The following is a 26603-nucleotide window of genomic DNA, read 5'->3' as shown; positions in this document are numbered from 1 at the left end:
GCAGGTAAGATCAACTGCTTCCTGTTATCACTTGAGCTGAAAGACAAACATGGTAGAGTTGTTTATAGAGGCTTAGAGACCTGTACAGGGAGGTTGCTCACGGTACACACCCACCTAACCCTCCACAGCACTAAGTAGAACACAGGCTGCACACGGAAGCTCCAGGGCAGTGCCACGCCAGTCTTTTGTTTCAGAATGTTACCCTGAGTGTGGTACAGAGACTTAGCAGTGATCCCAGTGTGTGGTGGTCATAGTAGCCATATGTAAGACCCACCCAGGACTGCCAGCTTACATCTCAGCTCTGTCATCACTTGTCACTAGTGGTCCTTCCCAGCCCCAGTCTGCCTTTTATTTTATTTTTATTTCTTTTTTGGGGGGGGGTTTGGTTTTTCAAGACAGGGTCTCTCTGTGTAGCCTTGGCTGTCCTGGACTCACTTTGTAGACCAGGCTGGCCTCAAACTCACAGCAATCCACCTGTCTCTGCCTCCTGAGTGCTGGGATTAAAGGCCTGCGCCACCAACCCTGGCCAAGCCACCACTTTTCTTTCTTTCTTTTTTCTACCATGTAGGGCTAGGAGATTAAAGTCAAGTCATCAGAAATGGCTGCTGAGCAATCTTGCCGGCCCAAATTTATTTGTTTGTTTGTTTGTTTGTTTTCAAAATTTATTTTTTAAACATTAGTCATTAACTTAGAATTTTAGCTTTGTAGGCAGTTTTAAGTACCTAACGCTTTTACCTTCCTATATTCCTGTGAGGCAGAACTAGTGACGTCCTTGAGACCTTTTGATCCTTGCCATCACTCTCTCCTCTGCCCTGTTGCTGCCCTTGACTTTGCCTAGACATGGTGGTAACACGGAATTGGGGATCCAGTGAAGGATCTTGGTCGTTTTCTTCTTCTTACCTTGGGAAACAAAATTCATCAGGTCAATGGGAGGGACCTCTGGGAGCGAAGAGAGGTCCAGGGTCTCTGTAGCGCATCTGCATTCTGTGTGATGCAGAGGAGGCCAGGTGTCTGCACTAATTTAGTCACTCCAGAAAAGAGTAGGAACTCCGTCTTGGCACAGCAAATCTCTGCTGCTGGGGACTCCCAACCAGCCCTGCTCTGAGGGGTATGACAGACCTTGCGGTGGCTGCCATCGTGACGTTAGGGGTTCCTGATTACAGTAGAGTGTGGTTTTAAGGGCATGCCTACATGTGTAGACTTAATCTTGCAGTACCTGCTGAGGCATCATGAGTACCCAGTGCCTGCTGTGCTCTCTGCCCTCCTGCCTCTGCCCCTGCCCCTGCCCCACCCCATTCAGTTTCTTTGGCATGGAGTCCAGTCTTGCACACACAGCCTCAACAGCCCCTTCTCCTGTGCCCCTGGAACCCTGCCAGGGTCCGTTTTTGGCAGTTGTCCTTGCTGCTGTGGAGATAGCTCAACAGTACTGCCTCTTGCTCTGTGCCTCACACACCTGACTTGGGAGCTGTTGGCATGTTCTTGCTGAACATTCCAGGGGTGAGTAGTGTAGGAATTTTAAGTCCGCCTGTTAGCCTCACACTAAAATCTAGGGATTCTTGTGTTTTAGAAAAATGGATACTAAGTGTGAATTGTGGTTTTGGAGAAACAGCTTTCTGTGGGAGCAGTTTGTATAAAATAGTTTTACAGAGATACAGCATGTTCAGCGTTGCCGGCTGTCTCGGCATAAACTGACAGGAAACACGGTGTGCACTGAGCTGTGGAGTTCTCTCTGGGAGCTTAAAACACAGTGGTTAGTGGCCCCTGCGTGCTCTGTGCGTATCATGTTCATATCAGGCAGTCAAGCTGAGGGCACAAGAGGGACCAGAGAAAAAGATGAATGAGAAGTTTCTCTTACATGGACTTGGCTTTATTTTTAACATTATGGAGGTTTTCAACTTTGTGCACTGAGTTCTGCTCATCTGACTTAGGAGGTACCAGCTTGTGGTCTCCTGCCAGCCACACATTATTGTAAGACCCCGTGGTGTCATAACTGCTCTCTGCTTCAAAGGGTCGCCTTGTCTCCAATCTCTTGAGCTGATTTGGAAGAACAGAAAACAATGTATGACTAGTCCCGAACCCCTTAAAGGACAGTTCTCATCAATATTAGTGGTGGCACCTTGGGCCTGGATGCCCTCCCCCGCACACAGGGCTGCTCTGCCCGCAGCTGTGGAGGCTGGGAGGCCTCCTTGCCCTGCATTCCCAGCATACTTACTTTCTGAGTAATCCCCACTGGTTCCACTGACTGGAAGAATTGAGCTGTTCCCAAGTGTTTTCGAGCCTCTGTCCGCACAGATACAGAAGTTGGGCACTTTTAAAACAGGAAGAGGAGAGGCCCTCTGTTTCCCCCTTAAAACATACACAGACTTAACAAAGATCCAAACCAGGCTCTTGGCCTGGGGTGGAAGTAACAAAATACTTCCTGCTATTACTCATTGGTTCACAATGGGAAAGCTCCCAAGGACACAGCAGATTCCAGTTTAGTTGTCTCCCTGTACATATAAGGAAACTGAGGCCCATAGGGAAAGCCCTTTGTCTAAGGTCTCATAGAAAAACCTGAACAGAGTCTGAACCCAAGTCAGCTAGAGCACAAGTCAAAACTGTCCTTCCATCCCACTCTGCTTCCCGCTTGTTTGAGCAGATGATTGGAAGCAGAGCAGCAGGGACCCTGGTCAGGAGGAGGAGGTAGCAGGCAAGAGAGACCAGAAAAGAGGCGTGGAGACAGTTCAGAGGTCAGTCAGGCTCTGGGCTGACTCTGTCCCTCACCTGTTCTCAGAGCACCCCTAGGACTCTTAAACATCTGAGGGGTAATATTATCTAGAGATACCTGCTCTTCGCTGAACTAGATGCTGGACCATTGGGGCATCGGAAAGGGACACCAGCCCCAGGACCTCTAGCTGTCTGCAGGGCAGTGCACAAGATCAGATACTCTGGCCTAGGAGAAGTGCACGCTGAAGGACACAGCTAACACTTAGGATGATTGGACAAGGAGGTGGGGACAGGAGGCTCATGGGGGTAGGAGTCAGACTGAGCTTAAGGCCCAACTCTGAGTGACTCAGCTTCTTAACTTCTCTGAGACTGATAGACAGATGTTAGGGATCAAAGTAGCTAATATTTATAAAATGCCCAAGTGTTTGATATATATTAGCTAAAACCACAGTTAACAATAAGGGATCAAGTAGCCGGTAGAAATGGGTTGCAGCCCATCTCCCATATTCGTCTGTAGAATGGCATCTATTCTATGGCCTCAGTGAAGTTGCCATCAATTTCCTCTAAGTCCATGCTTTACAGTCCACTTCATAGGCACTTTAGCTTCTGTCTACATCCTCTATCCCCTTAACAGGCATCAGTGAATGGAGAGCCCAGGGAGCCCACAGTCAGAGACTTCTGCAGGGTCCAGTGTCTGGCCCCAACTTTGTTCTGTCTCTTCCAGGTTCATGTGCTCACAGCTGCCCAACCAGGTTTTGAAGAGCATCAGCATCATTGACAGCCCCGGCATCCTATCTGGGGAGAAGCAGCGCATCAGCCGAGGTCAGTGCCCCACTGCCCCTCCCATCCTCCACAGAGCCAACCGAGGCCCCTCAACTATGAGCAGAGTTTTTCTGCTTTGGTCCCCTTCTTCCCATACTCCAGGACAGCCACAGCCCAGGGCCTCCCCAAGTATCCTAGGCAGCCAGAGAGGCCCCAAGAAATAAATGAGGAGGCATCCTAGGTTCTGACATTTTAGCTATATCCAGCATCAAGAGGGAATACCCCCCACCCCGGCCCCATAACCATTACATGTGACATGTGATACTCCTTCCACTGGCATGCAGCCCTTGAAGCATCTTGCCCTGTGGAAGTTTTTGCTAGGCAGACTCTATCCTGTGCTTGGGAACACAGCAGAATGTAGGAATGGTTCCTATCCTTGAAGAAATAGAAATGAAACAGTCATCCTTCGTGTTGTCATAGAACTAAAGGGGGATTGGGTGAAACACCACGAACTGCAGCCCAATAGCAAGGTATGAGGGAGCCTGGCCTGGTGTAGGAGTGTGGAAAAAGGCACCCCTGAGGCCGTGACATCTGAACTGGTATCTGGAGGATGAGCAGGGGTTACCCAGAGGAAACTCTGATGTGGAAAGTCCATATATAGGAAGATCAGAAGTGCTTGGACAATGACAAGGCTTCCACAGCCTTCGGCAGACAGGGCTGTGACCGTTTCCAGACCTGGGCACTGCGGTTTCAACAGGTATACTGCTGCCTTCTGGCCCCAAGTCCAGATAAAAGGGTCATGGGATAGATCCTAGGACAGAGCAACATAGAGGAGAGTTCAGTTGGATCCTGAGGTTATGCTTGTGAGGCAGGTCAAACGAATACCCTCCCACATACTCACTGCCATAGAAGGAAAGCATACTTCTGAGGTGCTCTGCGGCTGTCACTTCCTGCCAATAGCTTCACAGCCCTTTGCACAGCATGCCAGTGACCCCATGCATGTCAGACTTGAGTGGCAGCCAGTCTGGAGTCAGCCATGAATGTGGCCAACAGTGAACTCCTCACAGTACAGGAAGCTAAAGCGTAGTTGCTCAGTTCATGCAAGCTGTGTGCTGGCACTGAAAGGGCTTCTTCAGCCAGTGACCCTCCTTCCGTTGGCATTCTGTGGACCCACAGAGAGAGCGGTTTGCCTGAGCTAAGGCCTTCCCAGGGCTCGTCCTGTGGTTCTTTACTGTTCCGGCAGGAACATTAACAGTGCCAATAGCTACCTTGAGACTTCACAGAATCTGATGATTAGAGAGAAAAGAAAAAAACAAAACACAGTCTTGCACTGGTCTTCTCATTGAGATCCTTGTTGTTATTGTTTTCTATTATAAAAATAATACCTGTTGTAAAGAATTCAAATGAGTAAGGGTGTGAAGAAACTCACTGGCAGAACAGTTCTTCCTACATTTCTAAATATATAATTTCTAACAAATGCATTGGCTGGACACATTTTCTACAACTGACATTTTGCTATAATTGTCTCCATGGCTTAATAAAAGGAACGTATATATTTTATTTAACTAATAATGTGCTTGTCATAGTGTGAACACTTCTTTTTTTTCTTACAAAGAGCATTACAGAGCCGAGCGTGGTGGTGCACGCCTTTAATCTCAGCACTCGGGAGGCAGAGGAAGGTGGATCGCTGTGAGTTCAAGGCCAGCCTGGTCTACAAAGTGAGTCCAGGATAGCCAAGGCTACACAGAGAGACCCTGTCTCGAAAAAACAAAACAAAACAAAAAACCAAAGAGCATTACAGATTTTTTGCTTGTTTGTTTTGTGGGTCTTTGTAGCTCAGTACCCATAGATGATTTTGTTTGTTTTGTTTGAGATAGGGTTGTACATATCTGAGGCCAGTGAGACCCTGGCTCAAAACAAAAGATAGCACTGAGAAATGACAGCCAATTATCTTCTGACTGCCACATGCATGGGCACGCACATGGACCTGTGGGATTGTGTGCACACACACATACCAGTTGGCATCGTTAATCTGAATGGCTGGTGAAATGTATTTTTGGGGGGAGGATTAAATTCTACAATTTTTCTGAGCTGTTCCAATTTACTACTTCTACATGCCTGATTCAAGTATTGTGGAGAATATGCAACCCTGATAAATCTTGTTACCACAGAATTTTAGGGCTTCTAGAGTGCTGCTTCCACCTTATCCCTTTTTCCCATTGGCGAGCCTTTGGGCGGTGCTCACCTTCTGTCTTCCTAGCGTTTCTCTTCTGGGTAGTAATTACAAGTATCTTTCAAACAACAGCTGCTCCATGGTGGGGGCGAAGCTTGGCATGGTGCTTCTAGTGTGCTTTGAAGATCAGTCTCTTTCAGCACTTGATACAACCTGGCTCACATCTTGGTCTGATTTACTGTGGTGAACACTTGCATTCTATGCACAGAAATAGCACATATGGCTCCCTGCCATTCTGAGGGACACAGCAACTGGTGGGAAAGGACCTTGGTCTCTAAACAGCAGTGCCGTGGACCATAGCCAAGGGTCCCAAGCCTTTTGGCACATGGTGTCGGGGCCGTAGTTTGTGGTTGGGGTCACCCAACTGACATATTCACTATGTTAATGTCAAAGAATATATAGTGCCTTAAATCTGCTTCGACTTTAGCAATTGTACACATCTCACTTGTGCTTAGACTGATGTCTTTTTGTCTAGCTAAGACCACAGCCCTGCCCTTGCTAGCAGTTAGGGTCAGCATTGGCCAGTGGAGTACTTATCAACCATGACCCCATGAGCATTAAAAACATTGTATGTTGGCTTTATTGGGAGGTGTCTGACTCCCTTGCAAAAGCACATAGAAGAGGAAGAGGGTGCTGATGTATCATCTTCTCTCTCTGTTTTCCTTCTTGGAATGTATGGGTTTAACCCTTAACAAGCCTTGTGACTTACTCTCTTATGTGATGAAGGAGCCCACTTGAAGTGTGTAGTTAATAATATAATAGCCACGGTGTACTAAACCCTCCCTGTGTGTCACTGTAAACACTGCTAGCAATTTAAGATTTATTATCTAATTTAAACCTGAACTTAACCATGGGCAAATGGAACCAGAGCCTCCTTACCCTCCCACCTCTAGGAAAGCAACCTTGAAAGCAGTCGTGAGAATTTTCCCAGCTGCCAGGCAGATGTGTGACCGAGTTTGAGACCTGAGGAGCAGGGTAAAAATCATGGGCAGTGTCACATTTGGAGAGCAGGCTTAGAGGAGTGACTGTTGCCAGCATTAGTTGACGGCCTAAGTAAGATGTGTGGAAGCCCGCCCATTCTCCTGCCTCTGGGGAGTGTGCAAAGCGCCTGCTGGGGAGGAGTGGTAACTATGGGAGGAGGGATGTGTGTAGGCTGAGGGCTGAGCACCCCCAGCATGATGTACTGACTCACTCCTGCCAACGCAGCATCTTCCGTGAGCTTGGGACCAAGCCGATGGTGAAGCAGCTGAGCGCTATGCTACTCTGCTCGGGTCACACTGGACAGGATGGGCCTGAAATGGAGAGCTGGTTTTATGTGTCCTACTGGCAGGCCTCATGCTTATTACCCAGAGTGGTGAGGACCAGGGGCCAGAGATTTAGGGACCAGGCAGCCTAGTACAAAAATATGTGTGTGTGTGTGTGTGTGTGTGTGTGTGTGTGTGTGTGTGTGTGTGTGTGTGTGTGTGTGAAGGAGTCAGATATTTTATTGGTAAAAGTGGAAATAGAGACTCTTGAACTTGGGGTTCAGTCATATGTCCCCCCTTGCTTGCAGCTGTACACATCCATGTTAATTCTCTCATTGCATTATAAGCACAGTGTCTTTATTCTGTACCAGGTAGAAGGGCAAGTGTGGTTGCCAGGGTGGCATGGATGTTATGCAGCCATTCCTTTTCTCTAGGCTAGTCACAGTGAGAGAAGAAACAGGTAACAACTGCCTATAAGTCCCACAAATGTTCTTGCCAATAAACGGGTGTGTGGGTTCTTCAGATTTTTTCCAAATTATTTTTCTAAAATTGGGTGGGTAAATTCTGACCTAGTTCACTCTTCGGTGCCTCCTTTGCCCGATGACAACATACAGATTGTTGACATAATGTGATGAGACGGGGAGCACATTTATCCACATGCACATCCTTGTTTTTATTCCTAGTCTGTTATCATTTCTGGCCCTCAGTCTGTTTGCTTCCTAGACTACTGTTTATTCCATGCAGAACCTAAACATCAGCTAGGGTTTATTTCTGGGCTTGGCATGAAAACCAGCTACTCAGGACAACATCTTCAAGTCTATCTCCAATTGAAATGTGGCAGTCAGTGCCCTCGTCTGTGTCTGTAGCACAGTGGCATTGAAGTGCTGTTTTAGCTGCATGTAACTATTCCTGTGGATTCCTGAGACAGAGGTTTGTATACTCTCTAAAGACCTGATTATGGCAACAAAAATAGAAGCTTTTCCCCTTCTAAAAATTAAAACAAAACAAAAAAACAAACAAAGAAAAAACTAGACATGGTAGCTCATGTCAGTAATCCTAGCACTTGGTATACTGAGGCAGGAGGATTTAGTTCAGAGGTGACCCAGGATACATAATAAGTTTGAAGCCAGCCTGGGCTACAGAGTGAGACCCTGTCTCAAAACAGAATGAAACAGAACAACAGGATGCCAAAAATCTGAAGGGAAAAACAGTCTCTTCGCTTGAATCTTCTATTCAATCTACTTGCTCTCCCAGGGCTTGTACCTCATCAAATGAAAACTGAATTTCTTTCTCTAAAGAAAGCTTTGTATCTGTTGCTCCCAGTTTTTTCATCAAAACCAGTGACCACTAGCACTGGCAAGGTAGTGAAAGGGCAGAAGAGTGCCCTGCTAATAAAAGCAAGGCAGTGGTGGTATGTGAGACCGAGAGAGCCTTCTGCCTTGCAATGACAGCAGCGAACTTTGGAACTGTTCATTAGTACCTGCACACTCACAAGCAAGTGCTGTTGAGTCCGGCACCTGACCATTGGCACACCCCGTGAACAGTTTCAAGAGACTGCCAACAAACCCGAGGGCCTCAAACTTAATATCACAGAAGAATTGCCGGAGCTGGGGAGCAGGGCATGGAAGTCCAGGCTATGATTAATAAGGGCACAGAAAGAAAGAAAAAACAGAAAAGACAAAAACAGACCATAATCAGGGAAGTACAAACATACCTACTTGACAAGTTTTTTTAACTTTAAAGACAAAAGACCGGATTTTGATGGCTGCCCAGGAACATTTAGAGATATCCAGATAAGAGAGACTTCCCCTCTTGCGTTTTGGGAAGGAGAAGGATTTAAGGGAAAATACACATAAGTAAAGGAGAATGAGTCTGTCCTAGGAGACTAAAGGTCTGCAGCAGGGTCTTCTTAGGAGACTAAAGGTCTGCAGCAGGGTCTTCTTAGGAGACTAAAGGTCTGCAGCAGGGTCTTATACCCATAGCTTTTTACATGGTCTCTGCTGCTGGAGAAGCTGTGGTCCTGGCCAGCAGACCCCAGGTGTGGGTGGTGTAGTGCAGGGCTGTGGGTAGAAGCCCTGAGTCAAGAGTGTAGCCTCAATACCAGACTTCATTCAACAAATACTTAACTTAGCAAGCAAGATGGACACAATCATGCCCTGCTAGAATTTATGGTACAACGAGACAGACAAAAAGAAACAGGTAAACTATTTGACTCACTGGTATGAATAAGTGTTGAGCAGTGATACCAGACATTATGCTCAATGAGGAGCCAGGGAGGCTGGCTGCACTTGGGATGGTGCAGGCATCTGTGAGGACAACCCTTTAGCCAAGACCTAAGTAATGAGAAGGAGCTGGCCTTGCAGAGTTGGGGCAGGTCAAGACTACGCATTTTGGCTGCCCACGTTATTCAGATCTATCCCCTGTAGGATAACCTAAAGCTCTTGTACAGGATCTAAGTTTGGTTCCCAGCACTCAAGTCTCACAGCTCACAACTGCCTGTAATTCCAGCTCCTGGGAATCTGACACCCTCCTGTGGCCTCTGCAGGCACCTGCACACATGTGTGCATAAACATAAATAAAAAATAAAAGAAATTATCTGAAAATGTTCAAATGTCATATATTCATTCATTGATTTAAAATACTGCATATTTATTTTGTTCTGAGATTGTTTCTGTAACAATCAATGTAAACCTGGAATCAATTTCTTTTCTTTGCTCCAATCAAGGGATTGAAGTTCCTGGAGTGAATGTCTTGGTTTGCTTTCTGTTGCTGTGATAAAGGCCATGACCAAAATCAACTTAGGGAGGGAAGGGCTTATTTGGGTTACATGCCCCAATAACAGTTTATCATTGAGGGAAGCCACAATAGGAACTCAAGGCAGGAGCTGATGCAGAGGCCATGGAGCAGTCCTGCTTACTGGCTTGCTTAATGTACCTCTAAGCCACCTCAGGACCAACTGACAAGGGGTGGCACCACTCTTCAGTGCACCAGGCCCTCCTACATTAATCAAGAAAATGCCCTGCAGGCCATTTGGAGTTTCCTCCTCCCAGATAACCCTAGCTCGTATCAAGTGACAAGAAACTAGCCAGCACAATGTAAAAGAAGGGAGAGCACAGAGGGAATTATAAATCCTGGATTTAAATTCAGCTCAGCTATTTCAGTTGTATGGCCTTGGGGACATTGTTGCTTGCTTTATAAAACAGAATTAATACCAGTTTCACAGGATTGTTATAAATAAGTTAATACATTGAAAGTAGATAGTAGAAGCTGAGCATCGTGGCATATGCCTGCTGGACAGTACTTAGAGGGAGACGCAGAATGATCAGGAGTTCAAGGTCAACCTGAGCTGCATCTTGACTTTGAGGCCAACCTGGGCCTCAGAATTCCAGGAAGGTGGGGCTAGAGAGACAGCTCAGGCTGAGTGCATTTACTGCTTTCGCACAGGACCTGGGTTTGATTCCCAGCACCCACACTGTGGTTCATAACCACCTGTAACTCCAGTTCCAAAGCATCTGATGCCTCTTCTGACCTCCCTGGCACTGCACATACATGGCGCGCACGCGCGCGCGCGCACACACACACCATAGAGAAATAAGTTTTTAAAAATTTAAGCCATGAAGGAAAGAAGGAGAGAGGGGGCAGGAAGGACAGAAAACAGAGCAGCCATTGATGGCATTGGCTTATAATTCTCAACATACATGCCAGTGTGGGCTACATTTTGAGATTGTCTTTTTTAAAAAGCCCCAGGTGTGCGTACCTTTAATCCATGTCTTGGGGGTCAGAGTCAGGTGCTTCTCTGTGAGTTCCAGGCCAGCCAGGACTATATCAAGATGCTTTCTCAAACCTAGCCAGCTCAGAAAGGCCCTACACAGAGTGTATGCACTCCACTGATGCAAGTGCGCATTGGGCTGAGCCACCTTGCTCTCTCTCGCTACAGGAGCTGTAATCAAGACGTGCACCCAGCAGGGAGCAAAGGTTACAAACTGAGCAAAGCTGCTAAGAGAAGGTTCCTCTTCCCTTTAGGGGCACTGTATTCTCTTTCTTGCCTTACAAAGAAGTAATTTGTTGGTTTTCTTATGCTTAGAATTACTTCATCCATCATCACAATCAAGGTTAGAACACCCCTCACCCCAGGAAAAGACCATACCCTTAGCAATCACACTGATTCTCCCCTTCAGCCCTAGTGAGGTGATCACTGAGCTTCTCTTTGCCTCTTTGGATTTGCCTACCCTGTATATTACACATCAGTAAGACCACCTAGGAAGTAAGTGTTTGTGTTTAACATCAGTGATTTTACAAGGCTTATATGCATTGTAGTATATACCAATGCTTACTCTCTTTTATGGTGGCATAATATTCCGTCATTGGGTTAAACCACATCATTAGCTGATAGATGTGTGAATTTTCTAACATTTTGGCTGTTATGAGTGCCCTGTGAGTTAGGGTTAGGGTTAGGCAATGGAGGCAGGAAAATTAGGAGCTAAAGGTCAGCCTGGGCTACATATATTTTGCTCAAATATTTTTTAGTAGTTTTGTAGTTTTAGCTGTTACATGAAGTCATTGATACTTTAAGCTAGTTGTTTTATATAGACTGGGTCAAAGATACAGCTTCTTTCTTTCATATGTGGAAACCCAGCTGTCCCTGCCCCATTTGTTGAAAAATAATTATTTCCTCCCATCAAATTGTCTTGGTTCCTTGCTCTAAAACTTACTTAGTTTACCAAGCACAGTGATGCGTGCCTGTAATCTCAGCGCTCATGGGGCAGAAGGATCAAACATTCAGAGCCAGTCTAGGCTATGTAGAAAGTTCCAGGCTAATGTGCTACATGGTAAGATCTTTTCTCAATCATCATCGTCGTCGTCTATAGATGTGAGAGCTCATTTTGGCACTGTAGTTATAGTCACTGATCTATTAATCTGTCCTCATGAAGGACTGGCTTTGCTCACCTCACACCCCAGCTACTATAGACAGACCAGGGTGAAGATGAAAGGAGATGGTGATATGAGGCTCCCACCACAGCATCTATCTGGAGTACAGGCACGGGAAGATTGCCATGGCTGCCCTCGCTATTATCTCTTCTAGACTGCAGAAAGAGGGTGGAAACACAAACGTGGCAACTGAGGGCTTTTGGGAGGCGGGGGAGTGGTGTGGATGCCTGGACATGGGCACATAGCCAGCGGGCACACACATGGCAGGAGACTCTGTTTTTGTCTTGAAGGTTACGCAGAATACTGAGGGTTAGGAAGTGGGTGGCGGCATGCAATAGGATCCTGTAGATAGGTGTCTCCAGGCCCAGCTCCCAAAGCCAGTTTTCACATTTAGAATTGAGTTTGGTGACCTCTCAACTTTGTTTGGGTTTGGCATCAACAGAAAAGTGTCAGTTCCCCTGTAGCTGGGCCTGACCCCTGATGATTTGTTGTCAGATCCTGTTTTTCTGGCTGGTACTAAGTCCGGTCAGCTGGGGCTGTGGGATGCTGGACATCACTTGCCACTCAGGCCTTCAACAGGAAATCCTGATTTCTTTTTGTTTTGGAGAAGTTTGCTGACAAACACATTCATGTCTCCTTCCCACCGATGGCACGGGAAATTCCACATCACTAGTGTTGCTGCTGCTTCTGATCTGAATGTGAACCACTATGACTCAGAATGGCATTTGCCAGGCCCTGGCAGAGATTTTACTAACATTTTAAATGCATAATTGATCATGAGGAATGACTGCTTCTTTCTAAACCTAAAGTCTGGACTTTCACTTGAAAAACAAAAAAATTGTATTTTGATGGTGGGGCAGACATTTTTTTCTTAGCTCACATAGAGAGCAACTGATAATCACAAAACATATCACCAACGTTTTCATAGATATTGGGAAACAAATTAATTGGGAGAAATGCTTCTTGGCCTTGTGAGTATGAGCTAAGACTTGAAGAGTGCAACATCGAGTTCCTTCCATACATTACTAACTCATCTGCCCCTTGTAAGACACTGGCGGCCTGGGAGCAGTTGTAGTGAAGCACAGAGGCTAAACAATTTGAACATAACCGTTCTCAATAGATGCCTCCTCTCACGACTGTGCCCTGAACTATGCCTTCAATGCTCACGCCCATGTAAAGTCTCCCCACCTTGACCTCCTGATCTGTACAATTGAATTGAAGGGATATTTCATGACATCCCAAGTCTGAGCCATAGGAAGCCCTGAAGGAATGTTTACTTGGGATAAAGCCCGTTGCTGTGCCCTGAGGCTCCTATAGTTGAGGAGGCCCACACCCATTCCCTGGAGAGGCTCAGCTCACCTGACTCATGAGAATGAAGGCACCACGCATCTCTCAACCAACACAGTTAGGCAGTCAGGTAACTCCAGTTCCAACTGCCGTGTGACCTCGTGAGAGACCCTAGCTAAGAACAACTAGTCAACTCTCAGAGCTACCAGAGAAAACCCATGCAGTCTATGGTGGCTTATGCAGAGCAGCTAATGAGAAGACATTTGGGTCCCTTGCCTATTGGTCTAGAGCTCATGCTGTTAACTGCAAGACTCTACACAAACAGGAGGTCACAGTCCACCAGTCTCACCCTTGAGAAGGGAAGGCAGCCTTGGAAAGCAGGCTAATTGATACTTTTCTCTTTGTGCTGGCTAGTTTTTGTGTCCACTTGTCAAAGCTAGGGTCTTCTGAGAAGAAGGAATCTTATTTGAGGCAATGCCTTTGTAAGATTTTCCTGTAGATGGAAGAGCCCAGTTCACTGTAGATGATGCTACCCTTTGGCAAGTGGTCCAGGACTAAGAGAGCAGGCAGGACAAGCCAGTAAGCAGCACTCCTCCATGCCTCTGCGTTACCTCCTGCCTCTTGGTTCCTGCCCTGCCCTCCTTCAGTAATGGAGTATGGTGTGGAACTGTAAGCTGAAATAAACCCTTTCCTCCCCAAGGGTTCCCTCATTGGTTGTCACACTCCACACTGCCATTCGTGCTCAAGCTCTTCAGCACCTTCTTTCTATGCATGCCTGTTGCTTTAGATTTCACAGCGGCAAGACTGTTTGGCTGACTGTGTAGACCATGGAGATAGAAGTGTTTCAAATACAAGTTGAAACCCAGGCTTAAAAAACAAAGTCCTGGTATCCCTCAGCCGGTGGTGTTCCTACCACAGCTGTCTAGGTAAGGTTCTCTCTGAGAAGGAGACATGTACGCTGGACAAATTAAGGCTAAGGATATATAGCGCTCACCGGTAGAGTGCTTGCCTAATATGGTCTTGATTTGATCCCTAGAACCACCAAAAAAAAAAAAAAAAAAAAAAAGAGTGGAGAGTTTGCCAAGCGGAGTCTTTGAGAGAGGCTCTGCAGGAGAAGATGCTGCATTGGCAACAGCCAGTTGTGGGGAGGTGGGAGGCATAAGGTCTGAGTCCAGGGCGTACTAGTGAGTAGCCAGGAACAATGGGTGAGGCGATCCGAGAGGGCCTTCAGGCGTGGGCCAGGGGCCAGAGAAGAAGCACAGTTTGCTCTAGGAATAGCAGGAAGCCATTGGAGGGTTATCTTTTTAACCTTCTCTTGATTGCCCAGAATTATCATTATGAACATCCGGACATTCTTGTCTACAGACTACTGGTCAATTCTGTTGTTGATTGTGTTTCTCTTTGCCTGATACCAGGGTGTTTTTGTGTCATCTTGTTTCCAGCCTTGTTCTCTCCGCTTCCCACCTAGTTTTGCTGTAAGTGATGCATGGCAGGCAGACTGAGGTGATGAGTTCCAGGCTGGGGCACAGTTGCCACCACCTCCTGGTGGGGTTTAGGTGGTGACCAGAGGCAGATTCTCAGGGCTTCTGGTATAAGACAACCCCACTTTGAGGATTTGGGAGCAGCATTGTGATAAGATGCTGGAAATTTTGATGGCTCTCCTCCCCCTAGGAAAAGGCTGCCTGAGCCAGCACTGGGCTGGGCTCTGAGGCTAACCAGTCTCCCAGGGGACAACCTCTAGTGAGAGCAGAGGTCATCCTGCCCTGCACAGGTCAGCAGGTGACTAGGTGAAAGGGATAGTCTGAAGCTGCTGCGCTCTGCCTGTCCCCTCATTCCATGTGAAGGACCCTCTATGCATTTCAGATCTCTTTGGAAGGTAGGGTTTTTACAAACATCTAATGAATTTAAAGATTTTCCCCCACATTTATACTTTTAAATGTTTAATAGCCTCTCCTAGTATAATGGAGCCTTTCTTTTCAGATTTCTTCAATCCCTACTGTTGCATGTAGGAAAAAACAAAACAACCAAAACCTTCTACAATAGTCTATTCTCTCTACCCCCCCCCAACTCCTGGGGGAGTACCTGTAGTGAGTGAGATGGTTACAAATGCAGGTTGCTGGTTAGTAGAGAAGCATCATGCTGAGAAATGCTTCTGCAGCATCTTTCCATTTCCCAGACCCTCCCACAAACCTTTGCCACGTCCAGCCTCCTTGCCCCTTCCACAGAATCAGAAGCAAATGCTGTACCAGATAGTCCATGTGGATACCCAGGTGCTTCACAGATGCTGGCTGCTCTCAGGAGCTGTGAAGCACAGACGAAGATTGGCTTCAGGGTTCACAGTCACATGTGGGTGTGGAAGAGCTGAAGATAACAGGGCTGTCCAAGTACCTGTGGCGCAGTTGCTGTGATGCAGGCAAGCTCATGGAGGGACCTGGAGGAAGCTGACCTGAGCTCAGATCCCAGCACAGGGTCCTGAAGAGAAAGGGGGGAACGTGCATAAGCCATTTAGCTTAAAGCCACGATAAATAACATGGTGGCCACTGTTTATTGTATAGAGCTGTGATTTGAGCCAGGATAGATAGGCCAGGATCTCAGGGTTAGCTTGGCCAAATAACAGATCCTGGGACTCTGATGTTGTTTTAAAATTACCATTATTATCAGTATGATCAGTAGGTCCAGGTACACAGACACTTGTTATATTTTAAAATAGCCTTAGTGAACCTGGAGCAGGACAGACACTAATTAATCCTCTAAACTATTTTTTATAGTGGGGCAGGTATGGGATACCTGCCTCAATCCCATGTCATCTGTTTTTAATAACTTTTATCAAGCTACCTTCCATCCATAATCCCAAATACTTGTTGATCTTCATCTGGGTTGGATTCTCCATCCACACCTGTCATGTGCTTCTCCTCCATCTAACCCATGACGGCCTTCCTCTCTTCCCTCAGGTCTCTCTCCTTTCTCCTCTTGGCAGTCTCTCTTCTCCTCTTCCCAGGATTTCTCCACACACACACCCCCCCCTCAAACCTTAGCCACAGCCCTAGCTCCTCTGCCCTGCCCAGGTGGGATGGCTTTTTATTACTCAAAAGGTGGGTCACAGGGACAGCAAGCAGTAATTAGCATCAAAAGACATTAGACCACCCCTCAACACTCCGAGACAGACCAAACCTTTTTTTTTTTTTTAATTTGTTCTTCAGGGAACAAAAGATAGAAAGGGGAAAGGGTAAATCTGATATTTTTTGTACTTGACAGTGGAGCTAGGGAAAGTCAAGCAAGGCTAGAACTGGGGAGGCCTGCCACAGAGAGTGGCCAGGAAAGAGGAATTATTTGGTGACAGCCCAGTTCCTGTCACAGTCTACTTCTTTCTCCCATGGACCTCTTTTTCTGTACCTGGTGATATTTCACCTGGATTCTTTTTGTCTTTTATTTCTTTATTTCATTTCCATTTTGAAACAGGGTCTCACTGTATAACCAGGCTGGCCTTAAGCTCCCAGAGATCTGCCTATCTCTGACACCACAACACCAGGCTTTATTTGACTATTTTGAAGTACCATTGGTAGCTATAGCTGTAACACATGGACTTTTCTTGGTAAAATGAGAGTGAGTCTTTTTTTTTTTTTTTTTTTAAGACTCATTGTGTACTCACATGGTCTCTGCTGATTTGATCTATCTTTTAATTTGTGACATAAAGCCACAAAATCTCTGAGTAATGGTTTGGCAAGCCGTAACTTAGTTGCTGGGGTGGGTCATTGTGTCTGGCCACGGTCCCATGCTCACAGAACACTCACACGGTACTGGGTGTTAAAGCCAGGGCAGGGTGGGTTTGGGTCCTTGGCGTCAGGAGTTGATTTCAAGGCCTTTCTTGATCTCATCGTCTTGGTTTAACATTTCTTTTTAGAAAATCGTGGCTTGAAGTACCATTGTCTTTTTACTGCCCTGAACCAGGGAATGACAAGATTTATTGTCAAGGTCAAAGCCTTATTTGTCAGTATTTGGCCTTATCACACTTGGGTGGGGCCTGATGATATTGGCATTTTGCCTCAAGAAAACTCAAGTAATGTTTGCCAAGCTGACTCTGTCTGATTTATAGGTGTATTGTGTAAGAGTTTCTTGTCTAATGTACACAAAGCCCCCTTGAAAAAAACGAGAAATGGGTATTTGTTCATGTGTGACACTGATTCCTTGAGGCAGATCACTTTTTAAGCATTCTTTGACCTTTCCTTTGGTAATTTTTTTCAGTATAGAATTGTTTGGAATTGAGCCACAAGGAAATTAAACTTTTCAGAACAAACTATTTACTGCAATGGAAACATTCAAGGGCCTTGGAATTGGCCCAAATGCTCTAGCACACAAGTTCCATATGGAAGGAATATGATAAAGAGACTTGTAGCTTGCTAATTTTATTAGAGTTAATTATTCAGTGCTCCTGTAGCCTCCTTAGGCTGATCCTGTATCTACTGGATGTCTGTAGTAAGTGGATGCTAAAAAGCTAAACTGGGTTTTCCAAGCATTTGACTTTTCATAGTCTCTTATCCAGAACTATATAAACAGCTAGAAATTAAGATTCAAAAAATTCCTTGGTGATCACCAGACTTATCTCATAGAAGTGGAATCTGAGGCCTGGCAACAGCGAATCATTAGCTGGGCCAAGTGACAAGACTTGTGTGTGTCATTAGTAGATTCTCAGCAATTTCCCTCTCTCCAGAAAAGGGCCTCAAGTGTCACATGGCACCCTGTCTTTCCCAGTGCCAGCCCCTTTAATTGAGCCGCCTCTTGACCTAATTTTTAATCTGAGATGGAAAATGAGATAGGAAACAGTTTTCCTTTTCACTTTCTCACACTACAAGAAGCACTGGAATTCACTGAGCTATGACTCACCTAGAACCATCATCCTCTGTCCTGTGTCAGTGGCCCGACCCTGTGAGGTGAGGCTTCTCTTCATGGTCTGGACGCACTCCCACAGCCTGCACTACCTTCCTGAGGACTAATACCATCTGGGAGCAAAGGGCACCCAATTCTAGGCTTTTATGTCCCAGGAAAAAAGATTGGCTAGAAATAAGAATAGAGATAGTTTATTAGGAATAGAAAGTACTCCAAAGGGAGTAAAGTCTTAAAGTTTAACAGCTGTGACCCTTTATAGGCCATTTAAATAGCACCTGCTTCTCCCACATTTGTGGATGGGGGATTTTTTCCCACACTTGCTTTGTTGTTACATAGATCTCAGGTAAGGAGATGTTCCTGCTCTTTCTCTGCTGACTGGCTTCTTTTATGTGTTGATCTTTTTTTAAAATTTTATTAATTTATTCATATTACATCTTAATGGTTATCCCCTCCCTTGTATCCTCCCATTCCTCCCTCCCTCCCATTTTCCCCTTACTCCCCTCCCCTATGACTGTGACTGAGGGGGACCTCCTCTCCCTGTATATGCTCATAGGGTATCAAGTCTCTTCTTGGTAGCCTGCTATCCTTCCTCTGAGTGCCACCATGTCTCCCCATTCAGGGGACTTGGTCAAATATAAGGCTTTTTTTAAAAAAAAGATTTACTTATTTATTATGAATACAGTGTTCTGCCTGTTTGTACACATGCAGGCCAGAAGAGGGCTCGGGTTACACTATAGATGGTTGGGAGCCACCATGTGGTTGCTGGGAATTGAACTCAGGACCTCTGGAGGAGCAGTCTGTGCCCTTAACCTCTGAGCCATCTCTCCAGCCCCTGTGTTGATCTTTTTAACTTTATTTATTATGGCTGTGCATTCTGTGGGCACACTATGCATGACACATGTATGAAGGTCAGAAGACAACCTTAGAGAGTCCATTTCCCCCTTCCTACCCCCCCCCCCACCATGTGGGTTCTGGGTGTATCACCAGCCTTGATGTGTTAGTCTCTGGTCTCCTGACACAGGACAGAGAAACAGGCTGTGAGCTTGGTTTGTTTATTTTACAAGGAAACAGGCAGAGAAATCTGATGTACAGGGTCTTGGACTGAGTCCCAGAAGGAGAAGGAAGGGAAGGGGAGCGGAGTAAACATCACAAAGCCCAGTTCCTGCCCTTATCTGGACCTTGTTTGTATCTAAATGTTGGCCAGGCCGGCTTCAGGTGTGCTGAGGCAGGGGGCTGCCCCTAAGTTCAGGAATCTTATTCTAGCTAGTTGTGTTCTCCAGGAGGTAGCCATTACCCACCGAGGTCTTTGAGGAAAAGCTCACATTGAACCTCCGCAAAAACAACTCTTCTCAAGGGCCCCTCTGTGCAGGCAGAGTTAGCACAGCATGTGCTCTCCCCGAGTCCTACTGGAACTAGGGTTCATATCCCTCAGCACCACCTTCACCCCGACACTGTGCTGTGTCAGCTGGGAAGGATGAAGACAGGCTGGTGCAGAGAGGAAAGTAGAATAAAGCCACCTGCCCATCCTATACCACCACTTGTCTCTGCTCCAAAATGTACCTAGCTGGGCTCTGCTGCTGGGGGATTGGGCTGCCTCGCTGCAGAGATGCTGCTTCACCCTCAGGGCGGGGGAAGGTTCCCAGGTGCTCAGCCTGACTCTGGAAACCGAATCTCTAGAAAACTGAATCTGTAGAAAAGGGAAGGAACAACATCCTCAGCAGGGCTCTAGCCTCCCAGCATCCCTGGGATTCCACTCAGATGCTGGGGTCAGGATGCCTGGGTTTGCATCCTGTTACTCTGGGAGCGTGACCTCTCCAGCCGGCTCCTGTCTGTAGGTCAGGGGAAATGACAGCACCCTGTGTGAATGTTACGATGGCCACTGAGATGATTCTCCAGGAGGCTCTTAGAGTGGAGTGAGAACCGGTAAATATGGACAGCTATTGCATATTTTTAGCTGCCATTTTGCTCTCAACAACAATAAAATGTCCAGAAAAATACTTTGCTAGTTGTAGAGTAAACTCAGCCAGGAAGCAATGGACAGACTCCCACAGAATCTAACCGCTGCGGCCGGTACTGTTTACTGAAGGGCCTCTTGTTAAAAATGCGTTTAGAATGCCTGAGTGGACAGGTAGTTGATGCTTATTTTTAGATGACTTACACTTCCTGTCATTAGAAGCAGCCTGTTTTTTAGAACTATTTAAGCAACTATATCATTCAAGTTGCCAAGAAAATGGTGCTTGTTCAAGTCCACCCATTCGGCCAAGCCAAATTTATTTGATTTTGTTTTGTTTTACTGTGGTAAAGGTATTTAACAGGCAATCCAGTCTCCTTGTAATTTTCTTTCCTTCTCCCACCCAGCTCTAATGGGAAAAAAAAAGTTTATTTATTTGTACGTCTGGGTGGTGGTGGGCTTGTGCATGGACCACAGAACATGTGTGAGAATCAGAGGACAAATATGAGAATTAGTTCTCTGAGGCTGCAGAGATGGTGTAGAGGTTAAGAGCACTGACTGCTCTTCCCGAGGCCCCTAGTTCAGTTTCCAGCAACCACATGGCAGGAGCTCTGACACAGATCTCACACAGATACACATGCAGTCAAAACACCAATGTACATTAAAAAAAAAAAAGTATTAAAAAAATTAGTTCTCTCCAGCCAATAGATTCTAGGGATCAAACCCAAATTTTCAGGCCTGGTGACAAGCGACTTTACTCCCTGAGCCGTCTCGCTGGCTCCTCTAACAGAGTCCGCTCTGGGTGCAGTGGTGTTGAGCCCGTCTCTAGGGCGCATTCTTCTGGCATAACTGAGCAGCTCTGCCTGTTGCCCTAATTCCCCAGGCCCTAGCAGTCACCATTCCCCTCTTTGAGTCTGTGAGTCTGACTGCTTTACTATCTCATAGCATTTGCATTTGTCTACAGTCTTATTTCATTTATCATAATGTTCCCAATCCATCCATGTTGTTACATTGACACATGCTGCAGAATTTCCTTTTTTTTTAAAGCTTAATGATATTCTGCATTAGGAATATACTCCATTTTCTTTATGCATTCATGCATGTATGGACAGTTGTGTTCCACAGCTTGACTCAGAAATAATGCTACATTTAACATGGGAGTGCAAGACATCTGTCCTATAAATACCTAGAAATGATCACCAGATCATATGATAGTTACATTTTTACTTTTTTTTTTTTTTTGAGAAATAAGGCAAATGTATTAAATACCTTCATGTTCAATGGTAGATCTGGATATGTAGTGTTAGACAGCTTGGGGAGGGAGCCTCCCATTGTGGGTGTTAAGAATCAAATTCAGCTCCTTGTGGGTCCCATAATATGGGGAGTGGGGACTGCTTCTGACATGGACTGTGGCCCCCACATGGTGATCACTTCCCCCTGGCAGAGTGGCCTTGCCAGACCACAGAGGAAAAGGATACAGGCAGTCCAGATGAACTTGATAGGCTGAGGTCAGATGTTAGGGGAGGGAGGGGGTATGAGGGAGGGAGAGTAGGACTGGGAGGAGATGAGGGAGGGGGCTAGAATGAGGATGTAAAGTGAACAAATTAAAAATAAAATTTTTAAAAAGAAAAAGAGAAAGCACCTTAAAAAAAAGAAAAGAAGAATCAAATTCAGATCGTCTGGAAGAGAGCTAGTTCAATTAACCACTGAGACATCTCTGTAGCCTTGAATTTATATCTTCTAATTACCAAATGAATACAGCAGTACAGACTAGATGAGATGAAAGGAAACTTGTTGCTGCTGTTCAAGCATGTCGTGACTTGGATGGTGTAAAACAACTGCAGTGGGCTTTTGGGTAGCAGGTGTGATTACGACCTCCTCGGCTCCCCGACTTCCTATGGTCTAGACTGGTGTCTGGGCCAGGAGGCACTCCAGAGCCCAAAGCAGAGAACATACCTATAGGGAGGGCACGGGGAGGGAACCCCATCCTGCTGCATGGAGAGCGGGCCCCACCGGTGGTCAGGTGGAGAACAGAGCCAGTCAGTGCAGGCAGCAGGAAAGTACAGGCAGAAGAGACTGGAAAGGACCAGTGCCTCTGACACACAACAAAGAGGCCTGTGTGTTTATAAGGCGGGAAGTGTGGGGCTCACGAGGAGACTACTAGAAAAGACCCAGAGGTGAGGCACAGGCAGGGAGACTTTGTAAATGCTGATTCTCAGAGTATGCAGGGTTTGAAGAGCTGGGAGCTGTTGGGGCTAGATTGGAGAGGAAGGAGCCTGGGGACAAGAAGGGCAGTGTGGCTGGGAGAGTGGCCAGCATTCTCAGTGCCTGTTCCTAATGGACACTCACCAACTAGGTACTGGAAAGATACAACAGTCAGGGGGCCCAGGAGACCTTGGGATCTCACTAACAAACTGACACAGTTTTGGGGTAGTGTCAGGGCCCGACAAGAACTGGTGCTGTTGACCTGAGGAGGTAGGACCAGCCTTTGCAAAGAGGAGAGTTGGAGCAGGACTGAGGGCCACGCTGAGGCCACATGAGGACTCAGGCGGAGAGAATCTGGCCTTGGTTCTGATTGTCCTCCATTGTTTTACATCCTTTTATTGACACACAACTTGTTTAAAAGTTGTGTAATTAGAAATTTGGCTCTAGGAGAAATTTAAGCATGCTCTCCCCCCTCCCTTATTAAAAATAGACTGCCAGACTTGCTTCCTCCCGTTCCCTGCCTTGTAATTTACCTGAGCCAGGGAGCAGCTTCGAACCCTAGCTGCCATTTCCTGGCAGCTCTTTCTTTGGCCCAAATGAGGACCACGGTTTCCACCAACGGGAAGCCCCCGATTGGATGGACGGGCCCCTTCCTTCCTGACCCTCCCTTTGTTCCTGGAATGTGGAGCCAGGAGTGACAAGCTGGAATCTTCCAAAGGGCACATGCCCTTTCCCAGCGCCCAAGGCTTTAAAGTTGGGCTGATTATATCTCCTTTTTGTTTCATACCAATAAAAGTTCCACTGGAATATTTATAATTAGGGCTGAAGTCGGGCTGAAGAGGTGGTTCAGTAGGACAGTTGTGGCTCTTGCAGGGACCCACACTCAGTTCCCAGCACCCACGTGGTGGCCCACAGCTGTCTGTAACTCCAGTTCCAGGAGGATCCAATGCTGCCTTCTCATCTGCTTGGGCACCAGGAATGCACATGGTGCACATAGGTACATGCAGGCTAAGTACTCATACACATGAAATAAGTCTAAAAACAATTAAATGAATATGTAAAAACACATCTTGAGCACCCAGGGAAGATGTTGCTATGCAATTCTTGCAGCCTTCACACATGCATGCATATGTTCATGCTTTTATCTAATAAAATGCATCTCTTCTAATTATGCAGTTTGGAGAGTTGTGGCAGATCTGTGTACACATGTAGCTACCACCTTTATCAAGGGATAGATAGAATTCCATCACCCCAGCAGGTCTCTCTTTGTTCCAGCCACTTAGGGATCAGTCCCAGCCCCACCGCTGCTGATGTGACACTGATGTGCCACCTAACCTTGCTTGTTCCAGAATTGTTCAGCATTTCCTCTTTAGTTACTGGCTTCCTTCACTCCATGTGTTGGGGGTGGACCCTCTTTACAAGCATTTTAAGAGACAGCTGAATTGTTCCAGTTTGGAACTGGACAAAGCTATAAACCTGAGTTTTGTTTGTTTGTTTTGTTTTTCAAGACAGGGTTTCTCTGTGTAATAGCCCTGCCTGTCCTGGAACTCTCTTTGTAGACCAGGCTGGCCTAGAACTCACAGAGATCCGCCTGTATCTGCCTCCCAAGTGCTGGGATTAAAGGCATGCACCACCACGCCCAGCTGAAACCTGAGTTTTGTGAAGTCCCTCAGAAACACCCTCTTTCCCTAGATCGAAACTGTATTTCACCCCAGCTAGACAACATTTATCTTTTGATAAATGTTTACTGTGACCTAACTGTGCCTCACCTCAAGCACTGGATACAAAATTTTGGGGTTTTTGTTTTGTTTTGTTTTGTTTTTACTATGACCAGTAGATAACATTTTGAACAGTTTCTAAGTGCTAGGATGGTTCTAAATGCCTCATATGTTAAGAGTGAGGCCCCAAAAGGTATGTGGGTACTGTTGTGGGCTCCATTTTACAAACAAGGTAACAGATAGTTCACTTGTAGAAAGTCACACAACTACTGTATGGAGGTGAGATTAGTTCGGGTGCCTATGGGTCTAAACCCACATTGCCCACTACAGTGTGTGCAGCTATGAAGAAGATTGTCCCTGTGGTTAAAGAATCTATAAGCTGAAGATGGGGCACTGGAGAGATGGCACAGGAGTTAAGAGCACATCCTGCTCTTCTAGAGCCCCTGAGTTCTGTGTTCCCAGCACCTACCTTGGGCAGCTCACAGAAGCCTGAACTTCAGCTCCAAGCATTCTGATACCTTTCTGACCTCCACAGGCAGACAGGCACACAGACACGCACAAAAGTCTTTTGGGCCAGGTTGGCATATGCCTTTAATTCCACTCTGGAGGCAGAGGCAGGCGAGTCTCCGTGAGTTCCAGGCCAGCCTGGTCAACACAGTGACTTCCAGGCCAGCCAGGACTCCATGAGACTCTGTCTCAAGAACTAAAATAAAATAAGGTTCAGTGAGAGACCTTGTTCTGGGGGATAAAGCAAAAAGTGATCAAGCAGACCAGACACCTTATACCTTCCTCTTGCCTCCACACAAGCTCACAGGCACACATGTGCATACACACACACCCCCCCACACACACACACATGCATTCTTCCTCTAATCTGGATGATCTTTGATTATGCCAGGTGAAACCATCCAGTTCAAAGGACAAATACTGTATGATTCATTCATATACATGTACCTACAATAGTCAGATTCATAAACCTTGAAAGGAGAATGCTGTTCCTAGATATTGGGGACATGGAAGATACCCGTGTCCAGCATGGGTCCAGGAGTGGACCTGACTGAGGTAGTGAGCCAATGAAGAAAATAAAAACACAGACAGAAAACTGGGGCTCTTAGCTGGAGAAACCACAGCACCCTGGAATCTCGGTGTGTTTTTTTTTAATACACAATGGAGCAGAGAGGTGGGATTACTGCACACAGCTGATCAGGAGCCAGGGCTATTTCATACAGATAAACAAGGAGACGGGCTTATGGCAGACAGCTGGGTCAAGGGAATGGGATTAGCTAATCTCAGTGGGCGCAGTCTCTGTAGGGAGCAGTCTTCAGGCTGTGAACATGGTGGGGGAGGGCAGCTATGATGGGCATGTTCTGAACACACTGTCAGCACTTGCACTTATCTCTCATTCAAGGAAGGCTTTGCCATGCCCCTGTGGGTCTGAAGATCTGGAGTCTTTGACATGGCCAGTTTATGTCAAAGCACAGATCCTCTCAGGACTTCACTCGCTCAGGGCTTCCTGTTCCCTTGAGGGGTGATAGCAAATTGTTATTTAGTGGGAAGATGAAAAGGTTTCGGTACCAGGTGCGTTCGTGTGTGTTCTGTTGTGTTTTGTTTCGGTTGAAACCGGGACTGGTATATTCCATGCTGGAACTAGATGTGTAGCCAACGGTGATCTTGGACTTCTGCTCTTGCAGCTCTCTCCCAGGAGTATAGCACCACCTCAGCTTTATGCAGGCGAAACATGGAGCCCAGAGTGTCATGTGGATTAGACAAGCACTCTAACAGCTAAGGTGCATTCCTAGCCACACATTTCCACGTTATGTTATTTAAAAAAAAAAAAAAAACATAACTGGTTGGACACCTTTAATCCCACCCAGCACTTTGGAGGCAGAGGCAGGCAATTCTGTGAGTTCAAGGCCATCCTTTTTCAAAAGCAACCAACCAAAACAAACCCATTGTTAATTCTAGTTTGCTTGTATACCTTCTGCTCCCCTTTGAGCTCTGTTACAAAGGGGTGAAAACTTTAGTCCGCATGTTTCTTTATTTTCCCTAAAAGATCATTCTCCCCTAGCACTTTCTTATCTGCCTTAGGACCCACACTCTATCTCCTGCCAGCATCCACGGTTGATACTAACAGTTTGGGCTTTTACTGCAGTGTAGCCTGGTATTTAACATTCCATGTAAATGTCATCACACCACATTTGTTGATGGTGTTTTTTGTTTGTGCTTTTGTTTTTTTGTATGCTTTTATTTTGTTTTGTTTTGTTTTTTTGAGACGAGGGTATCTCTATAACTCGGGCTAACTTCAGATTTGTAGCAATCCTTCTGCCCCACCTGACAAGTGGTAGGATCATGCATATGAGCCATCATGCATCTTCCTGCATATTCATCTCTTTGAAACTAATTTCTACCCAACACTTTCTTGTTTATGAAGGATAGGGTTTTTCTTTTTAAGATTTATTTGTTTTTGTTTTATATGTATGAGTGGTTGCTTGTATGTGAGTCTGTGCATCATGGTATATGCAGTGCCCATGGAAGCCAGAAGAGGATGTCAGATCTCCTAGAACTGGAGTTCTAGACAGCTGTTAGGTGCCATCTGGGTGCTAGGAACCAAGCCCAGCTCCTCTGAAAGAGCAGCCATTCTCCTAACCGCTGAGCCATCTCTCTAGCAACCCACGCCCAGAGGT

General features: G+C 46.2%; 1 protein-coding gene across 1 annotated transcript in view; it reads left to right on the top strand.

Annotated features, from left to right (window-relative positions):
* Positions 1–26603, top strand: part of Ehd4 (EH domain containing 4) — a 64746-nt gene that overhangs the window by 24142 nt on the left and 14001 nt on the right. The window contains exon 3 of the mRNA XM_051144436.1: positions 3431–3528. Coding sequence (XP_051000393.1) covers positions 3431–3528 — 98 coding nt within the window. The remainder of the gene's footprint in view (positions 1–3430; positions 3529–26603) is intronic.

Source organism: Acomys russatus, chromosome 4, assembly GCF_903995435.1.
Source record: "Acomys russatus chromosome 4, mAcoRus1.1, whole genome shotgun sequence".
Lineage (NCBI taxonomy): Eukaryota > Metazoa > Chordata > Mammalia > Rodentia > Muridae > Acomys > Acomys russatus.
This window is presented reverse-complemented; position numbering and strand designations above follow the sequence as displayed.